This window comes from Toxorhynchites rutilus, chromosome 3 (genome assembly GCF_029784135.1).
Source record: "Toxorhynchites rutilus septentrionalis strain SRP chromosome 3, ASM2978413v1, whole genome shotgun sequence".
Taxonomy (NCBI): Eukaryota; Metazoa; Arthropoda; class Insecta; order Diptera; family Culicidae; genus Toxorhynchites; species Toxorhynchites rutilus.
Window position 1 is genome coordinate 213,705,425 of NC_073746.1, and position 17,990 is coordinate 213,723,414.

The 17,990-nt window shown below is 36.2% G+C and overlaps 1 protein-coding gene across 3 annotated transcripts; it reads left to right on the plus strand.

Moving 5' to 3' along the window:
- The first annotated feature begins 14,032 nt into the window (after positions 1-14,032).
- LOC129779239 (uncharacterized) lies at positions 14,033-17,632 on the plus strand. 3 transcript variants are annotated; one of them, XM_055786605.1, is made up of 3 exons: positions 14,033-15,327; positions 16,301-16,590; positions 16,648-17,632. In XM_055786605.1, the coding sequence occupies exons 1-3, from the start codon at positions 14,980-14,982 to the stop codon at positions 16,754-16,756; spliced, it is 747 nt and encodes a 248-aa protein (XP_055642580.1). In that variant the 5' UTR covers positions 14,033-14,979; the 3' UTR covers positions 16,757-17,632. The 3 variants fall into 3 exon arrangements, 2 of the variants coding, with proteins under 2 accessions (XP_055642580.1, XP_055642578.1); XR_008743600.1 differs by having other exon boundaries at positions 14,033-16,244; positions 16,301-17,632; XM_055786603.1 differs by having other exon boundaries at positions 16,301-17,632.
- The last annotated feature ends 358 nt before the right edge of the window (positions 17,633-17,990 follow it).

Below are 17,990 nucleotides of genomic sequence, written 5' to 3' on the forward strand. Positions count from 1 at the left end.
CTGTGACCAAATATGTTTCAATCAAGTGCTATTAACAGGTGGTTATCGAGTTAGCATTAACCACTGGTGGGCTTCCAGTATCGAGGAAAATGTGGAAATAACTAATCGTTACTGAAAATAATCTGCCAGTTCCTTTGGGAATTTTCAAAATATATTCATGTGAAAGAGTTTAATTGAATGTTTTCTATCCATGTAACACTGTGACCAAATACATTTGGTTTTGTGGTTTTTCAATCAATCGCAATTAACAGGATAGCTTCAGAAGATTATTCTTCCCCATCAGTAGGATATTTCCGTATCCAATATTGTATGCGCCCGCAATCGATTATTGCTCAGTCGCCGAAAGTTCCGAGCTCAGAGAGTTCATTCCCCTCTAGTTTGCCTTCCAAATTGCCATCGTAAACCACACCTTCTCTCGATTCAATCACACACAAAAAGCATACTTAAGCGATATTCTGGTGGTGAGACACATTCATTTTTCGTGAGGACATCGACAAGACAACATCGTTGCCTAACGTGCTGGAGGAGGTGGACGGCGAAGGATCGACACATACACGCGCAGAACTCTTTCCGTTAGGATGCCATTCAGCATCAGGAAAGTTCCGGAAAGATCTAATCATTGCTGGAAAATAATCTGCCAGTTCCTCTGGGAATTTTCAAAATATATTCATGTGAAAGAGTTTAATTGAATGTTTTCTATCCATGTTACACTGTGACCAAATATGTTTCAATCAAGTGCTATTAACAGGTGGTTATCGAGTTGGCATTAACCACTGGTGGGCTTCCAGTATCGAGGAAAATGTGGAAATATCTAATCGTTACTGAAAATAATCTGCCAGTTCCTTTGGGAATTTTCAAAATATATTCATGTGAAAGAGTTTAATTGAATGTTTTCTATCCATGTAACACTGTGACCAAATACATTTGGTTTTGTGGTTTTTCAATCAATCGCAATTAACAGGATAGCTTCAGAAGATTATTCTTCCCCATCAGTAGGATATTTCCGTATCCAATATTGTATGCGCCCGCAAGCGATTATTGCTCAGTCGCCGAAAGTTCCGAGCTCAGAGAGTTCATTCCCCTCTAGTTTGCCTTCCAAATTGCCATCGTAAACCACACCTTCTCTCGATTCAATCACACACAAAAAGCATACTTAAGCGATATTCTGGTGGTGAGACACATTCATTTTTCGTGAGGACATCGACAAGACAACATCGTTGCCTAACGTGCTGGAGGAGGTGGACGGCAAAGGATCGACACATACACGCGCAGAACTCTTTCCGTTAGGATGCCATTCAGCATCGGGAAAGTTCCGGAAAGATCTAATCATTGCTGGAAAATAATCTGCCAGTTCCTCTGGGAATTTTCAAAATATATTCATGTGAAAGAGTTTAATTGAATGTTTTCTATCCATGTTACACTGTGACCAAATATGTTTCAATCAAGTGCTATTAACAGGTGGTTATCGAGTTGGCATTAACCACTGGTGGGCTTCCAGTATCGAGGAAAATGTGGAAATAACTAATCGTTACTGAAAATAATCTGCCAGTTCCTCTGGGAATTTTCAAAATATATTCATGTGAAAGAGTTTAATTGAATGTTTTCTATCCATGTAACACTGTGACCAAATATGTTTCAATCAAGTGCTATTAACAGATGGTTATCGAGTTAGCATTAACCACTGGTGGGCTTCCAGTATCGAGGAAAATGTGGAAATATCTAATCGTTACTGAAAATAATCTGCCAGTTCCTCTGGGAATTTAAAATTACATTCATGTGAAAGAGTTTATTTTAATGTTTTCTATCCAAGAAACACTGTGACCAAATACATTTGGTTTTGTGATTTTTCAATCAATCGCAATTAACAGGATAGCTTCTGAAGATTATTCTTCCCCATCAGTAGGATATTTCCGTATCCAATATTGGATGCATAAAACCTTGTGGCTCCAACGTAACGCTCTCGTTTTCGAAGTTCTCCAAATATTCATTCATTCAGAATGAATTCAGATTCAACTTCAAACAAATGATCTCTAAATCAACGATAGTCCTACGTCACCCTTGCGGTTATACCATAGATATAACCCACTTCCTGTTTTTTCCCAAAATATATATTTTATTAAGGCACATGTGGCGTTAGCCTGACGGGGCCGGGAGTCCAATATTTTGACAATTTTTGTCTTACAACTATGTTAGTAATATGTAACCGATTACTCGCGGTTGGCTCGAGGTTAGTATTACAAGTGTTCTCATAATTGGTATGTTGCAGTCTTCGATGCTCTGTACGTGTGCCCGACACGGGATACTTCCTATTGGGATGCAGCTGACCATTAATCAGCAACACCCCCTAGTCTGTACCTCATATCTAGCGTGGTGCGTCTTCTCGACTCGAGGAATCCAGGATAGAATGGTCACTAGCCCGCGCAAACATCAGCTCGTGTAGAGTTGTCATGAGCGGTACAACCTGTGGCTCTTGTTGAATGATCAGTGGACTGCACAACCTTCGGCCCGTGCATCTGTAAAGAATGTGTGTATGTATTGCCGCGACTAAGTAAAAGTTTTTTCGATCGGTTAGGAGGGATATGAAACGGGGGCACAACGAAGGAAACATCATTAAACGTTGACATCGGCGTTTCTGAGGAACAGGTAAATACATTATGTTATTAATAAAAAATACTGAAATCGATGAAAAAAAAATTTATATGTGATTGAAAAAATTCTCATTTTTTTATTAACACCCGTTAGTGGTCGGGAGTGCAAGATTCCAGGTTGGTTTGCAGATTTTATTTCCCCTTATAGAGCTTTTTCTGCTGCTGACGATTTCCAACAGATTCCAAAGTGCTACGACGAGGTGGACGGTCACCCTCACGAGGTGGAATAGCGGCAAGCGATAGCTGATGAGTTAAAATCCTTGATTAAAAATCAAACCTGGACAGTGGTGAAGTGCCCTGCTGCGGTGAAACCTGTGCCGAGTAAATGGGTGTTCACATAAAAAACTGATGCTGATGGAAATCCTACGCGATATAAGGCTCGACTGGTCGCTAAAGGATACATGCAGAGGAAACACGTAGATTACGAAGAGACATTTGCTCCGGTTGCCAAGCTTTCAACTATACGTGCGATACTGGCAGTCACGACAAACCGAAATCTGAAGATACATCAAATGGATGTGAAAACGGCTTTCCTCAATGGTATTCTAGTGGAAAAAGTATTCATGTGTGTTCCAGAGGGGGTAAGCTGTAAATCTAACGAAGTTTGCCTGTTGAGAAAATCCCTATACGGTCTCAAGCAATCTCCGCGTTGTTGGAATGGTCGATTCAACGATGTCCTAGTGAGCATAGGATTCGTTCGCTCTCGACATGATTACTGTTTATACGTACGAGGAAATGGAAATCATATTGCCTATATTGTTATATATGTTGATGATTTGATCGTAGTAGCGGAGAATTTGCAAGAAATCGAGAATATGAAAGAACGGTTGAAACAGGAATTCGATATGACGGACATGAGCGAGCTACATAATTTTTTGGGTATCAAGATAGAACGTGATAAACAAGGTACTATGTATCTATCCCAGGAAGCGCTGATTCGAAAAATATTGGCACGTTTCGAAATGGACAACTGTAAACCTGCCAGCACACCTGCTGAGACTAAGTTAAAACTCCAGAAGACCACTGAAGAGTGTAGTTATCCTTATCGTGAACTTGTTGGCAGTTTGATGTTCCTCATGCTAGGATCAAGAACAGATCTATGCTATGTTGTTGGCTATCTGGCAAGATTCCAAGATGCTGCAGGAAAAGAGCACTGGAAGCATGCTAAAAGAGTGCTGCGCTACCTACAAGCAACGAAGAATTTGAAACTGATTTTCCAGAGGAATCCACATGAACTACCGGTTACAGTATTTGTCGATGCTGACTATGCGAGCGATGAGGTTGATCGTAAGTGCGTTTCTGGCTTTTTGATCAAGGTGTTTGGATGCACCGTGATGTGGTCATCTAAGAAGCAGCGTTCTGTAGCAATGTCATCCACAGAAGCTGAGTATATCGCGATGAGTTCTTCTATTAGCGAAACAATTTGGCTTACTGGACTGTTGTCTGATTTACGTGAATCAAATTTATATCCTGTCCCAGTTTATGAGGATAACCAAGGCGCTATAGCTATGGCAGAGAAGGAGGAGACTTAACGTGTCAAGCATATAGATATCAAGTTCCATTTTATTCGAGAAGCTGTTGCAGATGGGAAAGTTAAGCTTATATATGTACCATCCCAGGAGCAAGAAGCGGATATTTTAACAAAATCTCTTCCTGCCCCGACATTATCAATTTTGAGGAAAAAGATCGGATTGGAGACCATCAACTGAGAGGGGGTGAAGAAATAAATCATAGTAGCAGTTGATTTCTGTAGTCATGGTTTTGTTAGTCGTAGTCAATGTAAAATTTTGCCATCAGTAATAAACCAGACTTTGTATTGAACACACGTCTTCCTTTAACAATGTTTAATTCGTAACATTCGTATGTATAAATTGTCACGATTTACATGCTCTGCTAACTTTTTTTCTATTCAGAAACATGTCAAGAACATGTCGAACGCGAGAATTTACACACAAAAATGTAACGAGTAAAACATTATTTTTTTCAGAGATCTCCATACCAAAATGACCTATATACCAGAAACTACAAAAGATGAAAAATTGGCATCTTCGACGAAAGTTCATATTTTAATATGATCTAAAACTATGTTGAATACATTATATTGCTATCATAACTTTAAACAAAATTAGGATTAGTTGTGATTTTTTCAAATAAAACATGAAAAAGTTGTTGTTAGAAAAACTTTTCCCTGTAAATGTGCCCATGTATAGACGACTTGCTGGAAATTGTAAGAGCTATTCATATATATTTTTTCCAGAATTTAAAAAAAATATGTTTATAAAAATGACCCCGTAAAAGATAGAAAACGGAGTGGCGTAAGCACCATTTCCACTGTGATTTGGCGCAAGGGCCATTTCCCATTTGATGTGACGTAGTTTTTTGACGTAGAACTACGTCTTCCATTAAGGGTGCCAAATCAGAAAACAGGTCACGTTTTTATGAAATAAAGTTAACGTTAATAACTATTTTTGTCGCGAACGGATTTTGACGATTTACGTACTAAACGAATCGAAAATTCCGTAAGATTTGTTTATTATGATATACATTACAATCCCATAGTCTGTACATGGTTAAAATTCATGAAAACTTTAAGAGTTTCCATTTTCCCATACATTTGTTCTGTCCATTTGTGTGCTTTCCCGAACAGAGCTGTCAATAACGAGCAACTTATCGACGATAACGGAGGGGGAATCGTAGGTTTTTAAGTCTCCGTGAACAAAGGAAAAGTAGAAGAATGAAGGGGAATACTTGCCTAGAGTACAAACAGTGGATCTCGTCGAGGCAAACTTTCATTCGGCATCGGACTGTTGAGCAATCCAGTTCACTTTGCTTTCGCTGCGCTTCGATCTAAGATTGGATCCTACCAGTGGTAATCCAACTTGGATATCGTCGTTTAGTTTTTCTGTTCGTTTTTCGCGTTATTCGTATTGTGTTTTTCTTTCCGCGTCATAAATTGGACGCTTCGCGTAGTGTGTGACGAGCACGAAGAAGAGGAAAGCAGGCTCGAGCCCTGCAAAAAATGAACGCATTGCCAGGGGCAATAATATTTCGAGGCAAGCGTCATCTAATGATGCACGTGATGTTGGTGCAGTGAAAAGCGCTCGCACTGAACCGAGTCTTCGCGAGTGTGACACCGCATCGAACAACAGCGAAGTAGGCGATTTCGGCGCGTCGGTCGAAAACGTAAACGCCGTTACCCAGGCAGCAACCAAAATCAAGCTCCCCCCGCTGGTGGTGAAGGCGGTCGCACTTGACAAACTCATCAGCGAATTCGCATCGATGGGCAGAGTACAAGCTGTGTGGCATAATTCAGTCTTTTTCCAAGCAGTTAACATTGTTTGTTTTCCGTAATTGTAAGGGCTTCGTTGGTGCCTTTGAGAATGCATCAATGCATTAAACTGACGTTATGGCGAAGCAGGTGTTACCAAGCATCTTGAATGTCTTACTGGAATGTTATAAGTTATTTAGGTTCACGTGCCAGTCGCAAAACTGCTTTCAACTAGGATTGCATTTGCGCTAATATTGATCATAAATGCTTCATTGCTAATGTTTTCGAGGTTGTTATTAACAAAAAGAGTTTATTTCGCTTGTTTAGTCACCAAGAAAGTAAATGTCGTTCTGGAATTTTGTATGTGATTAGGTTTCGCTTGCCAGTAGCAAAACTTCCTCCACTAAGGGTGACAGCTGCGCTTCTCTCGAGCACGAGAAAGTAATGTAACTTTCAACAACAACGCAATAGTTGTTTCTAAAATTTCACCGCATTATAGAATAATATCCGAAGGTATAAATAAGCGACTTATATAAAATAACAGCGTTGTTCTACGTCAACAATGCGGTCGTATCTTGGACACAATCTTCTATAATTTTTTTTTTATTGTGATACGATGTGATTTCAGTTCTGATTGCATAGAATGAACGAGCAGGGACAGCAAATGGACGTTTAGCATAATGAAAGTCACATGCCTTCTTTCTTGTTAAAAACACTTTTCCGCTAGACGTGCAGTTCTACATTTATGATAGCCATTTTGTTTTAGAACTATAAATCATGACTCGTCAAACATTCAAATTCATAAAATCAAACTAATCTTTAAAAAAAATATATCCTAGATTGAAGTTCTCACATTCACAATTCTCACATATTGCCCATAACGATTGTGACTAAGTTGAAACTCATCAATTTAATTTTTGATTACAAGGACTTCTCAATAGTCCTTTTATCTTCAGGAATAGAGAGACAAAGCTTCTTGACGACGTTTACTTACCTCTCCTGCTCAATTTCTCTTTCGGATGAATTGAAGCTGAGTGTTGATTGAAGGGTAAATTTCGGATTTGGTGAACAGCTGTACTCTTCTAAATTCTCAATCGAAACGCTTCTCATAACAAAACTTAAAACACCCATCCAAAACTCAAAACATCAGAAAATTTCGGACGACATTATCATATTTAACATGGATGTTATCAATTGCATTTTGGGTTGGAAAAAACTCGGTACTGTTCTTATTGTTACAATCGGGTTGTCAACTACGTAAATTTGCTCGACGCATGCTACAGAGTCGGAAAATGTGTAAAACTCCACTCCCTGATGCTTCCTCAAGCTCCGCTCAATGGCGGAATTTTGGAGAAAATAATTGGAAACAGATTTTCGCATACTTTGATGAATGTACGCCAATCGATTGTGGAAACAGCAATTGAAATTTGCTGTTTCCACAACGAACTGGCGTTGGTACCATAGCTTAAATGAAACTGCATTTTTTCAATAATTAAGCCGATGGCAATGTTTTTCCATCAAGTGTACACATTTTGTACAGATCAGATTTTCATAGTGTATGCGTAAGCTGACTATACAGTAAAACCTGTTTTGTGCGGTTTATTTGTGCGATTTTCTGTTCTTGTGCGGTTTTTTTGTGCGGTATATGAAAAGAAGCATATTTGACGAAGTTATCGTCCATTTAGTTTTTTTTTTCGATAGTTTATATGCATTTCAATGCGAAAAAAGCATATTTGCGTCTCAATTATCCACTTCTGAAATCATTCCCCTCCTCTCATCAAATGCTCTAAGTTTTTCTATGTTTTTGCATGACATGATTTCTAACAGCAAAACGTTTCGACATGCAACTAAAAGCACAAAACTGCCACGCGCAATCGAAAAGGCAAAGTATCCCATAGCAAAGCAGGGAAACAAAAGGAAATTGAACGGTGAATGGCGTGGAATTGAGTTATTTTCTTGGGGGAAACTTTTTTTATGCGGTCGCTATCTAGTTTTTTTTCAAAATGAGTACCGAACACTTTTAAAGCTGCTGGTGAAGTTTTGCACGATTTTTTTATGCGACTTTTTTGTGCGGTCCCTATCCCCCGAACAAAAAAAAGTTTGCCTGTACATGCAATTTTAAGAAAAGTTTCGTACTGAAAAATTTTCCCTGTGGGGCTTGCGTCAAATTGCGAGATTTTGGGCCCTATTCCAGAAAACGAGACGAGCAATTCGTCTCGTCTCGTCTCGGCTTCAGTCACTGTCGAGACCTAAGGCGGCTCGCACACCGGAGCAACAAGCAACTAGCAAGCTGCAATACGCATTATGCATCAGGCAACATATTTGTTGTTCTTCGCATACCAGAGCAATAATAACGCCTGACATTATGCAAAAAATCTACTTAATGTCGAAACTTGTCAAATTATGGGCGATAAGTTGCTCTTCAACCGACACGTCGTGTTGCCAGCGATATGTGTTGCTCTGTAAAGGCGATAGCAATACCGTATTGTGTCGGTGTGCGAGATCACCAAAAATCAAATGGAAAAATGCATTGGCGATAATATTGCTTATTGCATGTTGATAGTTGCTAGTTGTTTATTGCTCCGGTGTGCGAGCCGCCTAAGTGGTGCGGACTCAATCCACTTCAGTTTCAAGCAAATTCATGCATCTTTTCAGGCGATTTCTTGCAACAAATGTTCAGACTACCAGAGATGCCAGATTTAAAGATATGTTTGTAAATTCACAGACATACCTGTAAAATACTTTTCATTTTTGTTGCATACTTTTTGAATATACAGTAATTTACATTCAATGCGACGTTCATCACATCAAAGATATTTGACTCACCGTATGACATTTTTCCATAGTTTTAATACATAAAAAGTTTTTATATTTAGTTTATATCAAAACACATTACGTTAGACCAATTTTTTGAGTTATTCATTAACACTTTGCCGTCCGGCGTAACTGCAGTGGTTACGTGTGCAAACTAGCGCCTAACTGCCGATGTCACCATAGTGGTTACGTGCGCAAAATAGGTCGCACCGCAGTAATGTCTGAGCATAGTATCGCTCAGTGGCCGACGACAGTACTTCAGTATCTTTTGCATTCTGTTGGTGTTTTGTTTTGTAACAATATCTTGTACACGTCAACGTTTCATGATTTCATAAGTACGTGTGCCCTGACATCATTGCAGACGAAAGAGACGATATGATTCTTCACGATGAATGAAAAATGGCATTCATTTTCTATACATACTATACATTTACTATACTATACTTCGAAATTTCATGCTAAAAAATCATAACTATTGAACAACTGAACCGATTCAGATAATCGACATATCAAATTGAAGCCAATGATAGATCTTCTTTGAAAAAATATACATACTTGCGAAAAATATGGATTTTCGTTTTAGTAATTATTGATTGTGTTAGTTTTCCATAGTTTTTTCGATTGAAGATAGAGGGCGCTATATTTTTAAATATTTTTTTTTAAAGCTGAGGTTTTTTTTACGTAATGTATTTCGAAACAAATGAAGTGTCTTTTTAGATTTTGAGTTATGAAATTTCAAATTGAAGTTGTTTTCAGTATTCGTTCAATATTTCTATGCAGCTAAAATATATATAAAAAAATATAGCGCCCTCTAGTCTGAAGCCATGAGAACATCAAAAATCAATTACAATCAATAATTACAAAAACAAAATCCATTTTTTTGCAAGTGTTTTTCTAAAAAATACCATCTAATTTGATATTTCGATCATCCAAATCGGATCTGCAGTTCGAAAGTTATGAATTTTCGAAAAAGTCATTTTTTGGAAAAAAAAAACGAAAAAAATAATTTTTCGGACCACCCTAAAATATGAATTAGCACCATAATGAAAAAATGGAATAATACTGGTCAAATATTTTGCGATAAAGGACAAATCTACCACTTTTCACAAAAATCTGGAAATATATATACAGTCATTCCATGTGAATGCGATATAGTGGTTCTCAAGGGGCAAAATGATTTTTCGAATCACCGGTTAACTTTGAAAAATCATGTCTTAAAAAAATAAAAAAGCATCTCTGAAATCGAGATATGTCATGTAAAATGTCCTCAACCTTTAAGAAAAATATTAAAAAATATAGCGCCAATGAAAACAATAAAAAACAACTACAATCGATACGAAATGAAATTAAACGAAATTACAGATATGAATTTTTTTTTTGACTAGCTCAATATTTTTCAATAAAAGGCTAGCCCATTGGCTTCAATTAGATATGTCAATAATCTAAACCTATTCAGTGGTTCTAAAGTTATGAATTTTTGAAAATGTCAGTTTTGGGAAAAAGTGGGAATTTCGGACCACACTAAAATGGAAATGGTCACCCCAACGAAAAAATAAAAAATATGGGTCAAATATTTTGCGATAAAGAACAAAACCACCACTTTTCATTGCAATCTGAGAACCACTTTATCAGTTTGGCATGAAACGGCTGTATATTTTCAAATCGCAAGAGTAAACATTTACGTGACTGTGACTTCGTTTGTTTTTATTTCGTTCGGAAAAACATTATATTAGGGAAAGTGGACATTGAAAATGCGTAGCTCACGTTTTTACAGACGCGCTGGGTCGATCTTTGCGGAGACAACAAACTAGTTCCGAATGAGGATTCCCGTATCTGTAAGTAAGTACGATGTTTGAATTATTGAAAACCAAGTGTAGCAAACCTTTCATACATATTTTCAGGATCGTTTTGATAGAAATACATCGTTTCGTTTCAACTAGAAAGGAAACCTCGTGAGAAACTGTAATGCCTTCCCAACAATTAAACCGGCATTTGACTCGGAGGATTACGTCCATCATCAACAAAATGTGCAGATTGCTTTACCGTTATATTCATCATCAGCACTAGCGGATCATAATTACGCGAATCCCATTCGGTCAGCTTCACTAGCAAGGCTGTTTTCACCGACGTTAGAAAAAAAACATTTCACTTTTGCTATGTATTTATGTAACGAAATTCGCCAATGTCGAATTTTGCTCCCACATTTAAATCTTGAAGTGAACTAACGTTATTCGTAGGTTGTTGATATCCTGTCATGTTTTGATACCTTGCAATATGAGATGTTCTTTCAGAGATGCAATGATCAATTAAACAATTGACGGAAAATGTAGTTCATTCATTTTATAAGTTTAATTATTTTTGCCTTTGATAACAATACCTTTTTTATAGTGTTGATTATCATAAGAAAAATAACACTCCTGATCGTTGGATCCGTTTTGACATTTCAATTGGATCTTTTTTGACAGCCGTTTTGATTCAGTCCGCACCTAGGTAGTGCGGACTGAACCAAACGGCTGTCAAAAAAGATCCAATTGAAATGTCAAAAGAGATCCAACGATCAGGAGTGTTATTTTTCTTATGATAATCAACACTATAAAAGAGGTATTGTTGTCAGGGGCAAAAATAATTCAAACAATAAAATGAACGAACTACATTTTTCCGTAAATTGTTTAATTAACCATTGCATCTCTGAAAGAGCATCTCAGCCTTTCACTGAGCTACGCCTTTTTAATGTCCCCTCTCTTTGACATAACGTTTTTCCGAACGAAATAAAAACAAACGAAGTCAGAGTCACGTAAATGTTTACTCCTGCGATTTGAAAATATTCCATAAAAAGTGGAAGGAAGAGATGCCAGATGATTTTTAAAAAAAGTCTGTAAAAACATGTGAATGTCTGTTAAAAATGTGGAAAAGTCTGTAAAAGTGTGCAGATCTATAGAAATGTCTTTTAACGTTAATTTTCACATATTCATTAATACTTTGTACATCGTGATGCACGTAAGATTGTATTTTGTATATATATACAGCCATTCCATGCCAAACCAATATAGTGGTTCTCAGATCTTCGTCAAAAGTGGTAATGTTGTACTTTATCGCAAAACATTAGACTCGTATTTTTTTATTTTTTCATTGGGGTGCCCATTTCCATTTTAGGGTGATCCAAAAAATCATTTTTTTCCACTTTTTCCCAAAATGACTTTTTTCAAAAATTTATAACTTTCGATCCACTTAACCGATTTAGATGATCGACATATCAAATTGAAGCCAATGAGCTTTAATTGAGAAATATTGAACTTGCAGATAACATGGATCCTATTTTCGTAATTATTGATTGTACTCGTTTTTTAATGTTTTCATGGCTTTGGACTAGGGGGCGCTATATTTTTTTATATTTTTTCTTGAAACGTGAGAATTTTTTACATAAAATATCTCGATATCAGAGATGCTATTTTTTTCGTTTTTGAAATATGTTTTTTCAAAACTAATCGATGGTTTGAAAAACAAATTTTACCCATTTTTCCCACTACAAAAACATAACTCTTGAACTATTGGACCGACATGATCAAATTGAAGCTTACGAGCTATTTTTCTTTGGAAAAATGTTACTTTTGCGAAAAAATTTAATTCTTGTTTTTGTAATTATTGATTGAGTTATTTTTTCATAGTTTTCTCGTTTAAAGATAGGAGCGCTATATTTTTTTTATATTTTTTATGGAAAGCTGAGGATTATTTACCTAACATATCTCGATATCGGAGATGTTATAATTATCGCTTTTAAGTTATAAATTTGTAAATTTAACATGTTTTAAGTCTTCGATCAATATTCATATGTGACTAAACTAGAACTATGCTACTAATATCCGTCCCGCAAGTGTGATATTTTTTCAAATTTTGCTTATTGGCTTCCATTTAATACATCGATCATCAAAACCGGTTCAGTAGTTCAAATGTTATGATTTTTTGCAGAAAGTTATTTTTGGACAAAGGGGAAAAAATGATTTTTCGAACCACCGGATTACTTTGAAACATCATATCTAAAAAAACAAAAAAATAGCATCTCTGATATCGAGATATGTTATGTAAAAAATCCTCAGTTTTCAAGGAAAAATATAAAAATATAGCGCCCTCTAGTCCAAAGTCACAAAAAAAAATAAAAAACGACTACGATTAATAATTACTAAAATATTATTATTTTTTTCGCAAGTTAAATATTTTTTAATAAAAGGCTAAGTCATTAGTTTCAATTTTATATGTCGATCATCTAAATCGATTCAGTGATTCAAAAGTTTTTAATTTTCATTTGTCATTTTTGGGAAAAAGTGGAAAAAATTGATTTTTCGGACCACTTAATAACTTATGTGTTGTAAGTGTGTTTAAATGTTTCAACGATCTACACATACATACATACACATACATACGCGTTGTTAATTTTTATAAAAATCGGTATTTCTTCGTTGATATATTGGACATCCACCAAGGTTTGCGGTCTTGTCGTTGATGAAACTTATAAGAAAATACAGTGTATATTTTCCATCCGCCATGCAAGGCTATACAAGTTTTAGATCCCCACTTAGCCATGAACTATGTCTGTGGTAACAATATCGAACAGTAACCAATTTTTCGTCATAAGCAGGCCCGAAAGCGAATGTAAATTGTTGAGAATAGAATGAAAATTTCTATTCGATTTTGTTTTAATACTAAGAAGACATAGTCCTGACCCTAGCCTTACTATTTTTCAATAAATCTCCTTGCATTTCAGCAAAACAATCTTATCTAGAACAAAAAATTATTATCAGAGACAATTTTCGTTCAAGATTTTTCGTTACCTGCAGAGAATGCAATTTTTCATTAATTGTGAATAACCGTATCCTCTCTTTCGTCTGCAATGATGTCAGGGCAAAAGTACGGGTTCCAAACTTCATACACACCAGATGGGCCAACCAGAAAGACTGCCGGGCCGCAGGTTGAGAATAGCTGGTCTAACGTCATGTGTATTGATATAAACTAAATATAATAACTTTTCTGTATTAAAACTGTGGAAAATGTCATATGGTGAGTCGAATATTTTTGATGTGATGAATAGAGCCCTTTTATTTTTCAAAAACCTGTGAAATATTGTTATATCCAAAAAGTCTACAACAAAAACAAAAAGTGTTTTACAGACATGTCTGTAAATTTACAAACATATTTGTAAATCTGGCATCTCTGGTGGTCTAAGAATTTATTGCAAGAAATCGCTTGAAAACATGCATGAATTTGCTTGAAAATGAAGTGGATTGAGTCCGCACCACTTAAGCCGGGTTCAGACGGTGCGAGTAAGCATACGAGTCGGTCTAGTCAGTTACTGCAGTGCAGCTACTCACACCGTGTGAACACATCATGCCAGTTAGTGTCATGAGTAATCCGGCGTGCGAGCTACTTCAAAGTTTTTTGATTTTACTCGCACTCGCATCCCTAAAAACGTCAAAAACAGCATTTAGCGCTCGAATCGGGGATGCCAAACGTAAAGAAATGTCTCCATTTTGAAGATATTTCAAAATATTAACAAACTCGAAAATTCTTGGAAAACAAATAAAACCCACATAGTTTCTAAATAAAATCGTTGTTATTTTGTTTTATACTCTTTCTTTTTGAGATAGTTTTCTTGAAAACAAAAACATAAGCCATCCATGAGTGAAGACATCAGATGATAATTCCATATGCCGTGCAAGGATATTTGAGAAAGATACCTGGCATCCCTAATCAAAGATAGAATATCTATATTAAATGGCGGCATCCGTGTTTGTGAGGCAAATTTCTCTATCAGATTAGTATACTTGAAGGCAGTTTTAAACCGTTAAAATTTGAATGAAAATTTCATACATACATTATTTGACCATTTAAAGCACGTGACCCTGATCCTCAATAAACTATTTTCCTATATATTTTTTTTATATTTCCACCAAAACTTATCATTATAGTATAAAGTTATCATCAGACACAATTTTCGTTCAAGATTCACTCACTACTTGCAGAAAAAGTATTGTTCTATTAAACAGAATACATATTCGATTTGAAAAAGTTCATTTTCATTCATAATTTCAATTTTTGACGCGTATTTATTCCACCTGTAAATCAACTATCATTTTCACTTCACAAATCGGCACAAGAAGCTGCTGTCAAGGCGAAATACGAAGAGATAGTAGTCCGTGTGCATTCTGTTTGTTTGCATGTTTTTTCGTGTTAGCAGCAGCAGTTAAAAGCAAAAAAATGACGCAAAGATGGAATTCGGAACAAAATGAACACTTTGTGGAATTATATAAAGAACAAACCATTTTGTGGAACTGTATGGATCCCAATTATAAAAACAGAGATTTGCGTAAAGCCTCGCTTGAATACATTCGTTCAGAAGTGGGGTTATCGGATACGAAAGAAGTTACAAAAAAAATAAAAAATTTACGTTCTACATACAACCAGGAGAAATTAAAAATTGAGAAAAGCAAACGAAGCGGATGTGGTACTGATGAGATATATAAACCTTCCGTCCAATGGTTCGATGCCATGGATTACATCATGAATATTATTCATCTGAAGGAAAAACAAACAATAAGTAATCTAGTAAGTTATTTTCTTCTATTATATAATGCACTATAACACTAAATATATATATACATTACTAAATGATTCGATATTATACTATACTGCAACTATACTACACTATATTATACTGTATTCTCTAATTAATAAATCATATTATTTTGCCAAGTAACCGCTCCCTCGCTATTAAAGTAATGTTTATATTTATCTCTCATTTTCTCTGCAATAGCCTTTGATCTATTATTCATCCGTGAGCGTTGAATGCTTCGTAAACCCTCAATCTCTGACCTCCACTGCCCTAAATTAATTTCAAAATTTATTATGTCTTCATAGTCAATTGTTCCTGGTGGAGTATACGTTTTCGATGCAGACATACGCAACCAGTTGTGTAAAGTACATGCACATAAAACTATCTTCATTGCGGTATCCTCTCTAACCTGGATTGGTTTTCCCAAAATACGAAAACGAGATGCTAAAATGCCAAATCCATTTTCAACTATTCTCCTTGCTCTGCTCAATCTGTAGTTAAAAATCTTTTCTTCTTTAGTCGGTGTATTTTTATAGGGCTTCAATAAATACGGCTTTAATGGAAACGCATCATCACCTACTAAAACGCCATTTTCAGGCAATAGAATATTGTTTTCTAGATGAGAATATAAAGAGCATTTTTGAAATATCCCACCATCTGCGTTACGACCGTATGAGCCTATATCAACATATCTAAAACAATAATCGTGATCCACGATTGCCATTAACACTATGCTATTCGTTCCCTTATAGTTGTAATATTCACTACCACAATTAGGTGGTGCTTGAATTGTGATGTGCTTCCCATCAATAGCTCCATAGCAACCTGGGAAGTTCCACCTTGAATGGAATCCTACTCCTATATCTTGCCATTCTTCCTTATTCGGCATCTGAAAAATTAAAATATAATTGTTAGTTATGATTTCAATTAGAATAGTGTCATAAAATAAAATATTTTCAATTTCAGGAACCATTTCATGCATCAACATCTGGGAGCGATTTTGCTGAAGAAATTACAATAATCGATGAGGAGTACCTCGATGCTACTGATGAAAACAACGCTGATGAAATCCTACCAAAGAAGCCATCGAACAGAAGATCGAAGAAGAAATTGTCAACTGAGCAGTCTACAATACAAGCGGCCGTGAATGAACTGAAGGAACTGAATAATAATTTAACAGTGTCTGCCTCGAGTATGGGAGAACCAGAAGATGAATGTGAGGCAATTGGAAGACATGTTATAATGCAGCTCAGACAGTTATCCCCAATTGATAGAATTGATGCGACAGATGAAATACATGCAATTCTTTCTAGATACCGTAAGAATGCCCTCTGCGTCAGTAGAATGCAATACACATATTCTGATCACGAATATACTGAAACATCACAGGCGACTGTAGGTTTTCCACCAAGATCACCCTAACGTCCTACATCTTCACAATCAAATCAACAGTCGCAAATACTATAACCAAGTCATGCAATATTGTACTATTTTTAAGGATCACTTTCCATACAATAGAACTTAGATAATAAAAAAAGCTACTTACTTTAATAAAATCTTTTAGACTGAAATTTATAGCGTCACATACTTCCGGAATTATCTTAGCTATGGATGCCTTCGAGATTCTAAAAAATATCGACAATAATCTGAACGATATTCCAGAGGAGAGGTACACCAAAGTAATTTCTAATTTCACTCTTGCAGGTATAGCACCCCTCATAAGTGTATCTTGGCGTTGTATTTTTGGAGCAATTAAATCCAATAGTGTTTCCACTTGTTCTGGTGTTACTCTCAACACTGCTCTGTACTCTCGGGGATCATTATCGTAGAGTTCGTTCAGTATTGTATTTGTTGCTCCTTTTTTTTGCATCCAATTCCTGGCCCAAATCCTTTTGCCTTTCTGCTTTTTCCGAATAGTACCTTCAGCTCGAAGTAATTCAGCACAAAGTATTTTTGTAACCGCTTTTGTCACGGTACGAACTACAGTCAGCCGTGTTTTGCTGGACAACATTGTATACGGTATAAACTACGGTTAGCGTGTATTTCGGGATCAAATTGTGTGATAATAAATGCAACTGAAAACCTGAGATAAAAACTGCCAATAGAGATGTCGATTTCGGATCAATTATCTGTCAAATTCTGATCTGATTCCTGTTTCTCATTATTTGATGTACATTTGAAAAATCACCTGGCATCCCTGGTAAACCCGTGCTGTTGTATCTAGTTACATGCCAACAACTCACACTGTGTGAACAGACAAGGCGAGTCAACCGATTGTCAAGCGAGTCCACCGGGTCAGTAGCTGCTCACTGTCAAGTCAGCTACTAGCAACGTATAAATGGGCCTTTAGGTCCGCACTACCTAGGTCGAGACCGAGATGGAAAATGAAAGGTGGGAAGATTTTTAAATCTGTGACGTCACAGATTTTGTTTATGTATGTTACTTTTCTTATAATAGTCCACTACATAGGAAAAGTGTTGTTATTAAAAGTAAAAATAAGCAGATGAAATGAACAAATTAGTATTTTTTCTTAAATCAATGCTAGCGTTCAAAATCATAGGGGCCCAACTGAAATTTTAGCAGAAACTGAAATTTCAGTATTGTTGAGGTGTTCTAAACTTTATTTCAATCTTATTTACGTTACATCGACCAAAAA

Excerpts from the sequence above, each read along its gene's own strand:
- LOC129779239 (XM_055786603.1), top strand. The coding sequence starts at position 14,980 with ATGACGCAAAGATGGAATTCGGAACAAAATGAACACTTTGTGGAATTA. Across the intron at positions 15,328-16,300 it reads AACAAACAATAAGTAATCTA|GAACCATTTCATGCATCAAC; the intron begins GTAAGTTATTTT and ends TTTCAATTTCAG.